General features: G+C 40.8%; 1 protein-coding gene across 1 annotated transcript in view; it reads left to right on the top strand.

The window, feature by feature from the left end:
- The window catches only part of luzp2 (leucine zipper protein 2), a gene marked incomplete at its 3' end in the record, with an annotated part of 160,469 nt that overhangs the window by 71,611 nt on the left and 70,202 nt on the right, over positions 1-18,656 (top strand). The window contains exons 2-4 of the mRNA XM_083999239.1: positions 9,089-9,206; positions 14,353-14,423; positions 18,426-18,507. Coding sequence (XP_083855365.1) covers positions 9,089-9,206; positions 14,353-14,423; positions 18,426-18,507 — 271 coding nt within the window. The remainder of the gene's footprint in view (positions 1-9,088; positions 9,207-14,352; positions 14,424-18,425; positions 18,508-18,656) is intronic.

Raw genomic sequence — 18,656 nt, 5'->3', positions numbered from 1 at the left:
CACAACAATTACTGAGGCTGGAAACTCGGTGTCGCACAGCTTTGAAAAGCAAGGATGGACATAATTGCATTAGATACACTCAAATCCTACATTTAATGGAAGCTGGCAACCGTCAGGGGTTCCCGGGATGCTTTTAAAGCCGCAATTTGTGTGATATAGGTCCCTAGTTGAGAGATCTTGCCATAGGACGACAGAACGAGCCACATTAAGTTGTACATCAGGCTGAGGAAAGACACAGAACCTGAACATCATGTTGTCAACATCATTTATGTATTTTAGGTAGAATTTATGAATATGTAATTAGCTGGGGGGAAAAAAGGGGGCGTGGCAGTGACCTGGTTAAGTTCAAATCAAATTAGGCTTTTCCAGGCGTACTCATAGTTTGACTGAGAGGGTTTCATGTCACTGTGGAAATGATTTGGATTGTACATGACAATGAAGAGAGCCGGGTGGATTGTCTGATGAGCTCAACCCAAGCAGAAAATAGGGGAATACACTGAGGTTTTACTCCATTTCTTTACGTATGGCTGAAGGTAAAACTGAGCAGGAGACTGAGCTAGAAATTATTATTTATATACGTCAAACATAAGTCCTGTGGTTTTCCAATTATGAATGTGCTTCAGGTCAGTATTACATTATCGGTTAATGGAGTCTTTTTCCCAGGTATCTTTTAATAGCTTTAGTTGCTTTATTATAGTTTCATATTTCTGTTGTGTATCTTTTGTGTTTTGTTTTGACAGCCGCGTCAGCCCTCTGCTATAGAGCGGCCTATCTGTCTAGAAACAGCATTGTTTCCGAGCACACGTAGAGAATGATAGTGTTAAATGTCGAGGGAAAGCAATTGGCATCTACTTATGCATGAAAAATGCCTGCGAGTAATCATTGAATTATTCATCTAATATGCTAAGTATTTCTATTTCAATGACTTAAACCTCCCTTGGTGGAAAATTACATAACTTAAGTGATGAACAAATTAGAAAGACTCACTTTTCAAGCATGAGAAACTTGAGGGATCTTACATCGTATCGCAGATCACTACCACAGGATGTCTATATCAGCTGTTGAAACACAGCCTGAAAAAAGAACGATAATAATTTTTTAAAAAGTCAGGTATTATATTTTCTGTAGAGTTGACATGACTAAGCAGAGGTCAAAATCCACTCCACACAAACACACTCAATTCATTTATTCTCTTGAACGCTCTCAATTTCTACCCTGTAATTCAAGAAAGAGTGAATGATGCAGAATATTTGCATTTATTGCTCATGTGTAAAATTGGTTTACACTACCTTAATTTCATCTGTCTAAATGATAAATACTGATGCATCCAGCCTCTCATTGCTAGGTGGTACTTGTTTTCCAATCATTATTTTGACATTTTAACGTATCTCTTTGTGAACACTGCTCAGCTGCCAGTATTATCAAGCTGGATCATACCCTTCTTTTTTTGTTACTTTTTTTCTCGCACAAAAGTGTTTGTTCAAAAGGCTAAAGTGTTAAACTGACTATTTTATTTTCAGAACCTTTTAGTGGGAGGAATGAAAAAGAAACACAACAATTGTTTGTGACATAGAGGAAGCGCTACATTGCCTCAATAATACTCAAGAGAGTATCTCATACTGTGATTATGCTCTTCGAAAACACACAATGGCCCAGAATCAGCCCAACGAATGCTGTCGGTGACACATGAAAAGCAAAGGCGACAAAACAGCCAGTGGTGTGCCACTGCCACTGCCTCGTGGCCCGATTGTTGAAAAACACATGCTAAAGTGCCCTCTTCAGTGCCCTTTTTTTTCTTCTCGCCCCTGCCCTTCAAAATCTCTGTGCACGCCACTGAAACCAGCAGTCTCCAAAAGTATCCAAATATCGACTCGAAAACAGATTATTATTTCAGATATTCAAGAGGACTGTTTGGCACTCCAAAAAAAAAGAAAAACTTCTGATGAGCTTATAATGTAGACTCATAAAAGAATGAAAAGCCAAAAGCCAAGTCCATGTCTTTTTTGGTTATACAGGAAGTCTATCAATCTGATGTTTTGTTGTTGTTTTATTTGATCATTTGGAATCAGTTAATCAGAGGAGAGGCAGCCTGTTGTTGCTGGAGCTACAGAGAGTCTGAAAGACTTGTCAAAGTGTTGGTGAAGATATGGGACCTTTAAACAACGGCATTGTGACTAAAAGAAGAAGACATCTGTTGAGCTGAAATGTTTCTATTCACTAATTCTGCAAAGACATGTCTCTCTATTAAAAGATAATGCAATGAAAACAAAAGGACAATGACATTTCCATTAAACATTTCATAGTTCACTTTTGTAAGTGAACAATGTAACTTTTGTAATTTACCTCATTTTATGAATTCTATTATATTTCCTGAAATATTGGAGGTGAGATTGAAGGTGAGTGCATCACTTCGCTTTCTCATCACCAATTGTTTCATCATATCCCCTCACTGGACAATTAAAGAAGATTTAGTGTCACACATCTCCTGACATGCATGCAATTAATATTCCCTGCTGTCTGCGATGTTTATACAGCACTTGGTAAACATGACCGACTATTGTTGCAGATGTTGGATGGTGGTCATGCTCTGCTAGAAGAATATATTAATTTACCCACAGGCCTAAGGCAATCCCCCTTTATTACAACTATTTGTTTGCCCCCATTATAATGGTATAATTAATCCAGCCTGAAATTGGAGGTAACACATAAACTGCTGTCTGCCCATGATCTGCATGACGGCAAATAAACTCCTTTTGTTTTTGCTCAGCAGCTGTTGGTTTCTGTGGCCACCACCTTTTAAAATACTAAATACTTTACCCATACTCATGTCATGGTGTGTTAGCACTGTTTGGACAATATTTTCATTATTCAAGTCCAAGACTTACATTAATGGTCACTGGAGCCTCTGAGGAACAATGACACAATCTATTATGTCCAATTTCATCTCATATTTACTTAATAAGGAGCTAATGGCAAGTTTTGCTATTAGTGTTAGCATTAACAGCTGCTTAGAAGAAACACAAGTTCAGCATCAAACTTGCAATTTACCAACATACCAACAGTTGCTTCCACAGATGAGAAGTAACACCAGTGTTAACTCTTGTCTCCATCATGTTTTTCCTTCTACTGAAGTTAGCATGCTAACTAGCTAACTAGCCATAGGCTATCTCATCACATAGCGACTCACTCACTTCAATCCTAGTCCGCTGCTAAGAGGATATGTCATAACCTTTTGTCTTGTAAATGCAACAATGATAGAAACTCTTCAATGTCCAGTGATAATAGATTCATTCAGAATTATCTCCATGTCATTGTCGGCCAACTTTTTGCTTTCACTAAATATTGAGAAAGAAAATGAAAAGCAAAAGATTCCATGCTTTTCTTTCCTCCATATTCAACTCATCCACAAACACATTGCAGCAATCATTGTGCAATTTGTATTAGCAGAGTTGAATTACATTCATTTCAACATGTCTGATAATTATCACCCTGCCTACAGACAAACAAGGCTTTTGCAAAAAGGCTAGCTTATTATTATAGGATTGCTGTAATGACTGATGGGCGATAATGTTTTTCTGTCTCCACATTCTATATTTGGTGACTGTGATAAATAAACTGACAAACTAGGATGCAGGGGACAGCAGACCAGGGGTAGAAAGAGGCTGTGAGGCATCCCAGCAGCACTTTGGGAGTTAACTTCAAGGGAGACAGAGTTTGTTTACGTGACATTCTTGTCCTAGTTTGATCCTGTTATGCGGTAGGCTACTTATTTATCCGGACCAAACTTATTAAACATCATGTCTCATGTGATTCAGATTTCTGAAATAAGGCGACATAAATTGCTGCTGATGAAGCTACAAGACGTTGGTGAGCACGACGGCATCATGGCTGTGAGGAGGTTGTTGCAAAATGAATTATGGAAATTTATATGACGGCTAAGTGATGTTTTGCTGAAAGGGCTAGCCGGGCAATTTGGTTTGATTTGGTTTAATTGTATGACATTTTGGATTATATAGATTTCTGCCACGCAACCTTACAGCCCGAAGACGAAGAAGACAGAGAAGCAGGGGGAGATGGCATAACACTCAGGTTGGAAAAGCAACTTGTTTCATTTCCAAGACCGACAGTTATTTTACAAAATGACAGATTCTTGGCTGCATATTTATTATGGTCATTGGACTATGTGTATCGCTGACGTGGGGAAAATGATTGATAGAGCACAGATTCGGCTGTGGGTGGGTATTAGAATAACATGTCTGGTGGCGGAGGGGCCTCCAAAGACACCGAGCCCAGGGGAATCCTTTAATTCGTCCTTGTCTGAACTACCAACTGTCTCCTGCAAATTTTTTCCAAAAATAGCAACGAGCGTTCATGTTGGGGAGCGGGTGGGAGGCGGAGGGGGAGGAGGGGTGGGTGTGCGACATTAGGTTACTCAACCTGCCAACACACTGAGCTCCTCTGATTATTGTGCTGCAGCTAAATGCTAAGCACAAGGTATCAGATGGTATCCACTGTGTCCTTGTGTTAAGTTTTTACTGCTCTCAACATAGGAGCCATCTTTTTGTGATTGCTATCAACTCAGTCATTTTTATTTATTTATTATTTTTTTTTACTATCAACAGAACAAACAACACAAGGAGATGAATGAATCCCCAGTATACACTTCCCAACAGCGAATAAAAAGTATAACGGAACAACAAAAGGGGGCTAAATAAATAAATAAATGAAGATGAAAAAATGATTTAGCTGCAGCAGCGCAGCCAGTTTACAGTGGGGTACATCAGACAATCATTCCTTCGAGTGCTGAAATGGATGCATGAAGAAAGGTATTACTATTACTCCAGAGTCTGAATGCCGTGGATACTGAGAATGGATGACTAATACTCCCTGTGAGCATGTTCGTGAAAATCACACTGTGTATTCTGGCTTGCCTTCTGCTCTCCTCACTTCACCTTCAGCTTCGCTCCTACTAATATTCACGGTGGGGTTGTTTGTGGTGATATACTGTAGCGTGCCTCGTCGCCACGTATTTGAGAAATATACAGTTAATGTAATGACAAATGGTGTTGGTCTGTGACACGACGGTGGTGCAGACAGGTCAACAAAAGCCACAGCAAAAGCAACAGCACAAATACAGTACTGCAGAACATGAATATATTTGTTCTGTGGCTGCTTTGCAGAAAACCGAATTATTGCCCTAATCTGACTATAACTGGACAACTGAACGCATGTAAATGCGTTAGTCCGACTAATATTGGAGTTCTCCAACCCTCTCCAACTCCGATAATTTGATTGGAAATCGACTTTCTCCGACCTGTATACGCCTTAATCAGAGTTTAACTGGGCACACCCCCCGTGCTGGTGTAAGACCCCGGAACAAAAACATCCAAGAAAGCCAGTCGCAGAAGCTCAAAATCACCATGACTACGAGGGATAGCGTGTACCTTATCTGCACAATAAGTAACGCGTACATTGCGTACGAGATGAACAAAGCCGTACGATTAACCATCTTGCTGTTGTTTGGTAATGCCGGTGTTGAGGAGGAGGACACGTTCCCATCAGTTATTTTTCTCAGTTGCATGTAAACTGGGACAAGGACAGAAGTCCGATTAGACACCAAAATAGAATTTTGAGCAGAGCCCGATTAAGCTGTGCATGTAAACGTATACTGACTCTTTCACAGATTGAATCTCTGGGTCTTGGAAAAATGCAAACTCTCAGTAATGCTGTTGACATATTCTGTACAAAAGCCTGTACAGCAGTGCAGAGAAGCTGCATGTACAGTATATCTTACTCTAGCGATAACGTGTGATCATAGGATTTACAGGCCTGCACTTGTCAACAATGGACCGTGAGCTCTGGCAACTCTCTCAGTGAGACCAGACGCCTCGGCCTTGGCTTCCTTTTATTGAGCCACAGCTTGGATGTTAGCTGTAGTGGTCAGTGGTTGTTCCTTTAGCCTCAGCAGGTCCATTTCACACTGCAGGGTCGGCCTCATATAACTTGAGAGACCTCTTCTGACACCCAGGGTAAAGAAATATTTGTCCTCAATAATCCGATTCAATAAACGATGCCTCCTCCTCCTCCTCTTCCCTCCCCGGTCGTCGGAGTTTGATGAGTTTTGTCAAGACAGCCGGGGATTGATTTCAAAGTGCAGATGTCTTGAAATGAAAGATTTCATTATCTCATCGCCGTGGCCATGTGCCTGGTGGTGCCGTTTGTGATCATAAGACGTTTTGTCAGGCATTCTGGTCGTCATAATCACACTTCTCTGCCTTGAGAAAGGGGGATCTTTGTTTGGGAGGAGGCTGCCAGAGAACACTGGAGTCTAAAGGGGGTCGCGGTACAATCATGCAGCTGTTACCATTTGTTTGTCGTAATGAGCAATTTATAGTGGATTGGGTGGAAGAAAATCCAGACTTTATCTAGGAACCTTGTGATATAGATGATTTCTGTGTCAGCAAGCTTCGAATTATGCTTCTTATTCATTTCGCAGGGACCCAAGGGCCGATTCCATTGGGTAATGAATAATACGGCAGACAGGGGGGGAATCTCTCGCCCCATCTTTCCCTGGTGCATGAACTTGCAATAAATTTCCAGCCAATGCCATATGGTGGCAAGCCATGTGTGGGATTCAGTCCGCCATGTTATTTATTTATTTCCCAGGTGTTGCTTTTCTATTAGTGATTTATGTGTTATTGTGTGTGATCTGTTGCTGGGATCTATGTCATTGGGTGCACGGGGCTTTTGGAAGATGGCCCGGGTTGAAATGAAGCAGCCGATTCAGAATAATCTGACTGTACTTGGCTCCATGCACCAGTGGTTCAGCTTTCTGATTTTCCCCTTTGGACTTTGGCATTTGGGGAACGGTCACCACGATTCTGTTATTTAAAAAAATAATAAAAAGAATCATGCATTCATTTAAGAGTGAGGGCTAAGTGAGAGTTTGTGACTATCAGTAAGTGTTTAGCAAGGAATTATTCAGCTATATCAAGTGCATATGCTTTGCTTGAAGCTGTTGTTGTCATTTGGAGTTTGTGATTACATAATAAGTAAGCAGAGAGGATCCTTTTGATGTTTTGAATTTTGTAGTTGAGAAATAAAAAAATAACAACCATACGGTAAATATCTGTTGTAACAAGCCGTGCTGCTGTGTGCCGGGGTTGTGGTTATTTATTTATCCTTAGTGCTTGATTTTAAACTTCAGTCTGCTTTACCCTTTCTTGACTGACCCTAACAAAGTTCAGTCTTTTATCAACTAGCTGCCATGTTGTGAAATTATTATATAGAACATGTAAACAAAACCTAAATTAACAACATATTTCATTGCAAATGTCTCTGTGTAATATCCACTTGTGGCAGCTAAAGCAGGATTAATGTCTTTATGGTCATGTGTAACTGTGCAGGATTTGAAGCCTGAATCCTGGTGTTAAGTGTTTATATTAGTATATTCACATAATATTTAGGAGGCAGGTTTATCTGGATCATAAGTCTGTATTACAGCTGTTTACCCTCAATGCGCTGGTGCAGCTTTATGGATCTTTGGATGGGAAATGTTTGCCAAAATCTTCAGTTTTTTCCTCGCCCACCCATCCCACTGTACCTATCAATTACCAATTTGAGTTTAAATCTACTACAGCTTGTTCAAGTCATCCTCTGCAGCCTCTGTATGCAAATGATTAACCTCAATACATCATTCTCAAATTAATTCTCATATAATGGTATGATGCCTTTTGAAGAGTGAAATTGCTTTATTCTTCGTGCCACTCAGCTGTTTATTTTGTACCATTTTTTTCTGTTAAATCCTTTTCTATTATTATTTTCAACAGCAGCCAAGTTGCAAAGCAATGGCCAAAGTAAAAATGGGTGCAAGAGAGGATCACTGAATGAGGCAGGGCCATTTTTACTCAGTGACCTCAGTTTGTCCCCTGATAAACACACCTTGTCGGGACGTAGAAAGAAAATAACTGTGTTCTTTAAACAGGCTAATTCCACTTTTATGATTAAGATTACATTATGGTGCTTTGCCTTCTCCCTTTTATGGCTCCGTTGCCTCCTATCTGCAGAGGAGAAGGCTGGATGCACTCCTTTGTGACCGTTATTATGAACAATTACAATTAGATGACTCAAGGGGTCATCAAAGTAATCAGATTCATGGGCTTTATGGGAAATTTAGGGCCTCTAGGCTCTTTAGTTAACAGGGTAACCACATCAAGATATACTTGATTTTAAACAGCTCCCAGAGGAGTTGCCGCTGTCCTTGAGCCAGTAAACAAGGATGTTAGATCAAATGGAAAATAGATTTTCTCACTTTTTAGATTTGTGTCAAAGGAAAGGGACATGGAGGATGTAACTCTTATCCTGCCAACTAAAGGTATAAAAAAGGTCTTTTTAAAAAAAATAAGAAGCAGCCAAAGGCCAAATGTTCCAGGTTATCCACCGCCCGAACAGTCTTTCCCCTCCGGCCTGTTCACTTAGTCATGTCTCTTTAACTGTTGTTTTTGTACCCAGATCGTCTTTGTGTCTATTTCTTCAGTACATTACTCAGCTGGGGTTACAATATGCCATTTACAAAATGAAAGAAAATCTTTATCATGGCTATAGTTCATGCAATGATGCTGTGAAGTAATATTTGCCTCCTGTGGAAGCTCCGTAATAAATGACAAGAACGCCTCTGCAGTGCCATTCAGTCGGAGTTCAGTTTTGCAAAGAGAAAAACAGGATGTGACAAATGTGCCCTGTAGAATTTTTCCCTTAATAATTGGATGGAGTACATGAATATTTTAAATGGAAATGCAGGGGTATACCTCTGGTCAAAAGACCTATCTCTGTAAAACGAGCCTTCACTAAATTGGTTGATTGAAAGGAACAGACAGATTTTTTTTCTCCCCCTCTTTTATTCATCCGGAGACTGTGCTGAGTAGATATTAGTTTTCTCCCCTATTGCTCTCCCCTTTAGCTTTAACGATGGTGCTTTTAATCCAGTTTAAAACACCTCTTCCTCCCAAGGGTGCCAATAAAGAGTGAATTCTTTCAGTCAGTGGCAGACATTTAATAGTGAAATCTCGCTCTCTCATTCTCTCAACAGACAAAGCTATGATGGGCTGGAAAAGAAACTAAAGGAAGTCTTCAGTGAACGAAGCAGCATCTTGCACCAGCTCTCCAAGACATCAAAGGAGCTGGACAGCATAAAAGGCAACCTTCAGGTTGGATTTTTACTGTTTCTATTTGAAAGATACAGCCGTGTTGGAGGACTCGGTTGGCCCCCGAGTTCTGGGCCAGAAGTAATTTTCTAACCTCCATTCCAGCCGTTCGATGACTGGCAGAGCCATGACTCTTATCACTTTATTTTTCAATCAGTCTGCTGTATAGCGGCTCGCTGTTGTTAAATTTTAATGTGCAAATGTTTTTCAATTTGTGCGCCCACCCATTGTTACGCTTGCGATGTGTTACTGGAAATGCAGCAGCAGAATAAGAGAGATACCCAGTTGGAAATGCGCATCAATTAGCAGGCAAGTGAGTGAGATCTGTTTGTGATGGAATGAAAACACCAGTTACAAAGAGGAGGAGGAAACTCAGAGCTGCAGCAGTTGGGAAGGTAACAAACGACTTTGCACCTCTGTCGACAGCTGACATCACAGCTGGGTGTTCAAAAAGCCTCTGGTCCACAAATATTAACACTACGAGTCCCATTTTAAGACTGGGTGCAGTGTCTCAGCAGGAAAATTATGGTGTATTACAACTTGGGTTTTCCTTCTGTTGTTCCATTCATTGGTTCTGTTGTCTCTAACACTGCACTCACCACTGTAATTGATGAGTGGAGGGAGCTGGACAACATCACCATATAAAACAAAGTCTGAAGGGGCGAGTTTAAAACTCCCCCCTCCCCGGTTCGTTCCATGTATCTGGGAGAAAACTAACAAAATAACAAAATAACCTACGCTGGCAGTTGTAAACAACCATGACACTTTACAGGCCAGCTTTTCCATTCAGTTTCCTGAGATACAAAGCTGTGTGCGTTCCCAGTTTACCAGTGCAATGAAGGGAAATAGCACCATGATGGATCCAAAGCAACACTTACCAGCTTATTTCCAGCCAGCGAAACAGTTTGTCCACGGCTGTTTCCATTGGGTCTGTTTTCTTTTAGCTACGTTGCCTTCGAGACAAAAATGAAACCCAAGTTGTTTTTCTCTAATTGTGTCCCTCACTAATTAACGGCACACATTTATTCTCAACGAAAGGCATGGGTCTTGTTAAATCAGAATGTAAACAGACCCGTGGCTCTCACGAGATGCAGGGCTTCTGATTAATATTTTTTTTATTTTTAATAAAAGTGCCACTTGTTGTCATTTAAAATTTGGCTCGTTTCCACCATAGACTGTAAAAAGAATGGACGTAGCGTCCGTGACGTCACCCATTGGTTTTGGGGAGTCTGTTTTGTGCCGCTACTACGGGGGTTTGAGCCGCGCCATGTTGGATTCTACTTGCCATATTTGGAGCGGTGCGGCCGTTGGCCGGCCGAGAGCCCGCCCACTGGCCTCGTAGCAGCGGTCGCCGGACCTGTCACTCAACGGTTCTGCGCCCTGATTGGCCAGAACTTTAACCCTAATAATAGTAAAACGGTAGAGTTTAAAAAAAATTCACCCCCCTCAGAGTGTGTGCGGGGGTAGAAACTATCGATTGAGACCAAAAAAATAAAATGTACCAGGCTGTAAATATGTTTTTTTAAGCTGTAAAATCGGCTATTTTAACATGGGGCTCGATTGGAGTTGCTCCCTTCTGGAGCCAGCCCCCAGCGACAGCCGGGGGTATTGCAGTTTTTTGAATGCGGAAGTGAGCTTCACTTCTCAGACCGACAACTGCCCCCTTGGTTTCCACCTAAATCCTACTTTACATGCATGTGCGTGCTGGAGAGTTTAGAAAACTTTCACCCTCATTAAATTAAGCCTGAAAACAAAGATGCCAAAACGCAAACAGTACCTCCTACAGCGTGGGTGATTCCTCATAAATGGGTATATAGGACAACTTCAGGTGAACGATAATGAGGATTATTATCACTGCTCCAAAGGGAGGCGTCTGTTGGTTCCTCCAGTTACCGGTCATGGACATCCTGTCAAGTAATGTACCATATAATACTGTAGATATTATAATTCTGTGTGCATTTCACAAAACACAATTATCTCGGTGCCAGATACTGCACATCACGTCCCACCAGTCAGTTTAGGTCAACTTCATTACGGTTCTTGGCAATCACAAGAAATGAACAGAAACTCAATTATGCATTCAGATATTTTAATGATTCACCATTTTTCAGTTACATTAGCGCACGCGACAGTGATCTTGCGAAACATGGCTCCCTCTTGGTCATTTAGTCCTTGGGTGCCAGATGCCCTGCGTCTCTCTACAACACTCCCCAAGCAGCAGTCGGACTGATTGTTTCCTATTGGTGGGGTGTTGATGTTTTCAGCCTTCAGGCAGCTTTTTGATGGCCAATAGAATTGTCAGGAAATCAATAATCAAAGAAAATGATAAGCACACTTTCCCCCCTCCCCTGCATTCGTGTGTGTTTGCGAGTATATGTCCTGTGTGTATGTGTGTATGTGTGTGTGTGGATAAAGCCCATGTCTGGCTACCATCGTCCGCGGGCCAGGCTTTGATGTCTACTCACTCCAGGCGAGCTAGGTTGGCATCTGTCTTGGCCCTGGGCCCTGTGCCAGCACACTGGGCAGGGCAGAGGTTGGGTTAGATTTGGAATAATGTGCTGCAGAACAAATCTATTCTTCAGGGGGGAAAACATCATCTACATAAAAATCATCAACTCTTAAAAGAGAATCGCATCAACGGGGGAGAAATGTTTACTATTTATGGAAAGATTTGACGGAGCAAGTGTTTATAGTTTTAATGAGTTGCCCTCTAGGTGCAGGTCAGCAACTCTAATAACTGAACGTGGTGTGGTGCAATATATTCTTGGCAAGGGCTCCCAGGTGAGATCTTGCAAAGCAGCTAGTACAAAAAGAGGTCTGTTGCTCTGCACCTGACTGTGGGCACTGGTAAACATTTAGATTGGAAAATAACTATTACACAGTTGCCCATAAGTTAAAAAGTATTGTGGTTTAAATTCAGTGTTACCTTTAGGGTTTTTTTTTTCTCTCTCAAAATGAAAGCAGTAGTATAATAATAGCACCCTGACATATTAGCCCCATATTCACTATATAACTACAGATTTATAACTACAGGCTTTACACCGCAGTTTACAATCCGTAACACCAAGCCAGGTTTGGTGTGAAATTAAATGATTTGCTTTATGACTTAAAGTAATTGAGGTAGAGAAGAATAAAGTCACACACAAAAAAATTGAGTGTCTCACAGCTGCACTTAAGACTTTACCAGCAGTTTTTTTCAAATGTGTGTGGACATATTTGATGTCTTTCACATTTAAGTTTCTTTAACGATGCATTTCATCACAAAGCAAAGAGAAGGGTTAAAAAATAAAATCGTGTGTGTGGGTTAATGATAGATGGTATCCACACCTCTCTTCCATTTGCATTTATATTTAGTGATTTGGCCGATGCTTTTATCCAACGTGCCCTACAAGTGAAGGCCAAGTGTTAGTGCAGTGGGTGACCTTATAGTGCACTGCTTCAATTTAATAAGTTCAAGGAGATCAGGTGCAAAGTGCAAACTAAGTGTTAATTAAGCTTATTGGGGTGTCGCATGTATCGACTTAACCTACCTATACAGTACTCTGCTTTGGAAGAACTTTCAGAACTTGTATTTGAAGATTTCTGCCATCCAATCCTGAAAGGGATAGTTCAACATTTTGGCAAATTGGCCCATTGCCATAATCCCTATAGCCATAGCAGTAGTTTCATTACCTTTATTTGCTATTAGCTATTTTTAGAACGGCAGAGCATGGCCGCAAGCTGCTAAGAGCTACGCTACGGAGGCTAATGGGATTTCTTGGTTTACCTCATCAAACTCATCAAATACACAATCCAACAACTCCAAAATGCTCTCATGGACAAGTTGTAACCTGCACATTCACCACGCTATGAGATAATGATGGAACGTTACGAGACAGAGTTGTTTCGAGGTAAATTCATGCAAAACCGCTTATGCACGTTACTGTTGGGGGCAGTTTTTTAGCAAGAAGTCTGCATTTGTCTCGAAAACAACTCTGTCTCGTGCAGGTCACAACTTGTCTACCAGAGCGTTTTGGAGTTGTTGGATTGTGTATTTGATGAGCTTGATGAGGGAAACCAAGAAATCCCATTAGCCTCCGTAGTGCAGCTCTGAGCAGCTTGTGGCTCTGCTCCGCTGTTCTAAAAACAGGTAACAAACCTAAACTAAAACTATTGGGATTATGGCAATGGGCCAATTTGCCAAAATGTTGAACTATCCATTTAAACTGAAGGTGTGTCCAACCTGTAAACTGTTTTCAGAGGACAAAACAAGGCTTGTTAAAATGTATGGCCTGAGCCTTAGTCAACCCTTTTTTATATAGAATGATGGAGGGAGGAGAAGAAAAAGTGGCCCTCTTACTTTTGTCACATGACAGATATTCTGGATGCCACCAAAGAGACAATGCAGGCATTTAAGTAACAGCTCAAATCTGTTTATTGTTCAGCATAATCATATTTAAAGTTAATCCTGTATTGTTCACTCATGGATATAAATACGCATGCAGTGAAATCAGGAGTTGAGGAGGCGGAGAAACATGCCCTCTATAACTTTATGAAAATGTGGTGCTAATTGCCACAAATATCACCTTCAAGCACAATTTAAAGAAGCTATCTCTCCCTCATAGTCCACTTCTTTTTTCCTATCTGGGGGTTTCTGTTCAGCTCATAACAGATAAAATAAATATATCTTGGAGAACCTGCGGCGCAATCAGAGACCTGACTAATCCATAATTACCCACCAGGCAGGTGCCTAAGTGCCAGTGGAACCCAGTCTGTGTGTCTGCCTCTGTCCTTGTTGGGATTTTTAGAAGAAATTTGCCACCATATCATTAAGGGCCGTCTGAATTTTTGGGGGCATCAACAATATTTTACATCTGCAGTTTTATTTTTTAACGGTTACTGCAGTTTTTTCGAGTGTGGTGCTCTACATACAGTATTGCATTACATTATTTACCCATGACTCATTGTTAACACTGAAGCGTGTGATTGTTGCTTAAAGGAACTTGCAACCTTGAAAACCAGGGTACATTTTGAAATACAGTTCAAAGAGACTGTGTACACTGTGGTTGCTTTGTGAGTGCTTTGAAATCATTCTCATTGTAGAATTTGTCATGTAGTGTGCACGACTGTGCTTTTCCTGGAAAAAATAGTGTTGTCTGTTCCCTTTCAGACGCTGAAAAGTGATGACTCAGTGGCCAAGAAGGACGTGCAGAGGATCCTGGAGCTCAGCCACAAACAGAGGTAATGTGAGGCAACAGGAGTGAGTTAGACATGAGTTAACAACAGCAATTATACTGTGACAATTCATTAAATGTCAGGCCTTGTTATGTTATTCCCTGAACACCAAAATCATCACCGTCATTATCAAGTACATGTTATGTAAACACTGAATTATTTTTAGTATACTATATTTTGTGTGAAAACCTTTCTTCAAATATTAACTATTTCTCAAAAAACTGTTGTGAAAGGAGCTTTTTCAAAGAACCCTGCAATCCAAAAGTCAAAGTCACAGTCATTCATCTATAGATGATGACATGATTTGGAGCTCCTCTATGGCCTCAGGGCGGGTTCACACCTAAAGGTCTGTTATCTGATTTCAAACCAACGCAAGGATGATATATTGTTGCAATTTTTCAGTCGGTGCGATTTGTATTCACAAAGGCCAAACATGAATTTACCTCAAAAACAACTCCATCTCGTAACGTTCCGTTATTATCTCATAGCGTGGTGAATGTGCAGGTCACAACTTGTCCACCAGGGCGTTTTGGAGTTGTTGGATTGTGTATTTGATGAGTTAGATGAGGGAAACCAAGACATCCCATGATCCTCCGTAGCGTAGCTCTGAGCAGCTCGTGGCTCTGCTTCGCTGTTCTAAAAATAGCTTGCACCGACAATTAAAAGTAACAAACCTACTGCTATGACTATAGAGATTATGGCAATGGGCCAATTTGCCAAAATGTTGAACTGTCCCTTTGCAATCACACGGTCATATCACAGAAGACGATAGACTGAGAACCTACCACCAGTTTTTTGTCCATTTGCCATACAAGCAGGAGCAGTGAGGTCAGTGGACAGTGAAGTTCACACGAACATGTGAAAATCGTAAAGCTGGCTCATCATAACAGCAGCACTTGTTTACAGAGTCCATGCATCTTCTAGAGTGAATGGATGAAATGATGCGTAAAACGGGCCCGCGCTTCCTGTGATTGCTGCGGATGGGGTTTTTTCATCACATTAGAAAGGTCCTTTGCTGGTTACAGGAGCTATTACCCCCCAATTGGCAGGAAATGCTTTATACTTCCACCTGTCATAGTAATTCGAACACAGCTGTTTGAATGCATCACACACAGTTCCACCTGTGTGTGTGATGCTCAGCCATGCACCTTGATGGCTGAGCATCACACACAGTCATATGTGGAACTTTTTTACATATAAAAACAAACCCTCTCAACACATTATGCTTTTGAACTAAGTATCAGTATCATATTAGCAATATCACCTTTGCTTTTACCTCGTAATGGATCAGTAAGAAAATCGGTGGCATCACACGTCACTAATCGACAGTGGTCCAGCAACACTCTCTAACAACATCAGCTCCCGCCCACTTCAAACTTCTGGGAAGAGCCTCAAGTACAAAAGAGGACAAATTTCACAAAATAAACAAAACTTCTCCACCTTTGATTGAAAACAGTGTGTTCATATTGGATCACATTGCTTAAAGCAAGACGCTAATTGATTAAACTTTCAGGACTTTAAATGATGGCTCATTTACTGTTAATGATGCTGGTTATCCTAAAGTGTTGCCCAGGTTTGTGTATGTAAACAAACAGGTGGATAATATATAACCCAAGCTTAAATTTTTTATGTATATTTGAAGAATAATGCACTTGAGAAAATGCGCATTTAGCCTTTTGTGAGTTAGTGCTTAATCTTTTTTTTTTCTTCAGATACGTAAGCTGAAAGAGTGTTTACCTACAGTGCGTTACCTGTTAGGATTGTCTGATTAATGTTGTGTGTAATGAGACTGTTAATGATTAGCAGTCATTTGTGGCCTCAGTGCTCTCTGAAATGTCAGCCTGATTGAAGTCCAGCCTCCCGTGTGCAGTATCTTGATAGCCAATCAATAGCCTATCTCCAGTCCGTGGCAGCTCTCACATGTCATCAAGCTAAAAACCATAAAGCAGCAGCTTGGCTCAATGTTGCCTACCAAGCATTTGTGAGCCACTTTTTTTTTTCCAAAGTGTTATTAATCCACCTTTGGAGTTCCATGTCTGCCAAGTGTGATTACTAGCTGACTCCATCACGGTGGATGCAGACAGGTGATTCATTGCGAGTCATTTATTTTTGACAACTCTTAACAGCGATTTGATTGCTTTCTGAAAATATTTTTTGCTACAAACTGTAATGCAACGGAAACATTTTCTAAAGCAGCAGGTATACAGACAGTAAAAGTGTAAATTTTTTATAAAGTTTCAAAAAGCGGCACCAATTAATTCAGCTGCGTTTTAACCTGTCAACCTCTTTGTACTGACTTGTCGTGTGCTCGCTGCTCTGTGCCTTCACTGTATAGCAATCTCACATTTGACTGTGCTCTTTTCTGTCAGTTTGGGCAGTTTTGATCTTGTTTGTACAGAATGTTTCCAAGTCTTGGATGCAGAAGATGGGAATATAAATGAAATGCCAAAGCAGTGTTGGTTGGCTGGTCTCTGTGAACAAAAGAAAGGGAAAAAAAAAAAAAAAAGTTTGCTTGGCTGAATTTATGCCAAGAGACAAGACCACTGGCATTTAAAATCAAAGAGTATATGGCTGTTGAGCAGTGAGTGCTGCTGTACTGCCTTGAAAGATACTGCTGCTTCACTGCACGGCCGGCCAGCTATGACCATGTCTATACTTTTAAACTTACCGCCTTGCTTGTAAACAGTAAATAGGCTGTTATCTCTAATTTAACTGTACTGCCCTGTGATGAGATTCCTACAACTGTTTTGGAAACCACTGACCCACATCACTTGCCCACTTGATTTATAATTCAGTGCGCATTGATGTTATCTGTGCACAGGAGCATCAAACGCTTCTGAAATACCCATTGCATCTTAATGTATTAACATTTATGTTAAACACATAATGAATGCAGCACCAGTCTTCATACAGCATGCATAAAATCGCTGTGGCGCATTCAAATTGCTTATAGGTTTACTACATAATATAATACCACATAATGAATACTACACACTGTGTTTTTTATACATTTCCTTATAGATACAGAATCAAGTAGCCTCTTTCAATTATGCTGCTTGTGCTGATGTTATGCTTATGATTGTTTGTTAAACTGTGCAGTATAACCAGCTTTGTATGGAAAGAAAAACCAGCTGCAACCAGCCGAGCTTTTAAATTCAAACAGGGCAACATGAAATATTTAAGAATTGTTCATTTGTTGGTTTTGATCGTAAAGAAAAATCAATGGGGAGAACCAATGTTTTTGAAGCCACAGGAAAACAATGTGACAAATGAGTTAATTTAAATGAGGGAGAGATTAAATGAGGCTTGTTCAACAGTTCAACAAAAAACAATTTGGCGCATGTTTGGAAGTCAGTTTAGCAGCACATGTTCAACAAATGCGTCCTGCTTCATCCCTGTATTGCATGACTAATAATGCATTATTGATTGCACTGTTGTACCTTCATTACTGCACCTTCCAAAATGGAAATCTGATGTTAAGAAGATTGTGAGAACTAAAAATTACCCTGTGTTCTTTTTTGTTTATCACAGACAGGATAAGGTTTTCTTTTTTACCTTTACATGTTTGGATGGCAAACCTTAATTTGTCCATGATAAATGAACAAGAACTCTTGATAGTCCCGAAGACATAATGAACATAAACACTTTGTAAAAATGAAATCACAGTATTTACATTTCAATATCTTTCGGACTGAATCATCTTTTACCCTTAAGTATATTCAAGAATGTTTTTATATCTCCTAACTGCTGAAAAACCGCATGAACTTGATTTAACCCATCACAGCAGGTAGCAACACATATAAATTGCCATTCTCTTTTGTTTTCTCAGCAGACGTTAACCTGAGACTGGACTGAAAATTGCTTAACACAAATCAGGCTGTGTGCAAAGTGGCTCACGACCATGCGCTTTAAGAAAGGCTTCTCTGCAGCGGCACAATGGCGAAGGCCTCTGAGGTGTGTGAGGACGACGTGCTAACAGTGTTTCTCACTTCCCCTCTTGCTTGACAGAGAGGAGATGAAGTCCCTCCAGGCAGCCTTGCAGAAGCAGCTGGATGAGGCAAATGAGAGAGCGGAGAAGCAGCAGGCCACGGTAAGACAGAGCTGACCTGACCATCAGCATCCGGTCTCATCTAACCAGGCCCGTCACCTGTCACACAGGCCCCCTCAGTGATCCACACTCATTACCCAGCAGCCGGCTCTCTCACCTCCTTACCTCGCCGCTTAATTGAAACTCTCAGA

Source organism: Trachurus trachurus, assembly GCF_905171665.1.
Source record: "Trachurus trachurus genome assembly, chromosome: 3".
In the NCBI taxonomy this organism is placed as follows: domain Eukaryota; kingdom Metazoa; phylum Chordata; class Actinopteri; order Carangiformes; family Carangidae; genus Trachurus; species Trachurus trachurus.
Note: the sequence above shows the minus strand (reverse complement) of the source record. Positions and strands in the feature narration are given on the sequence as shown.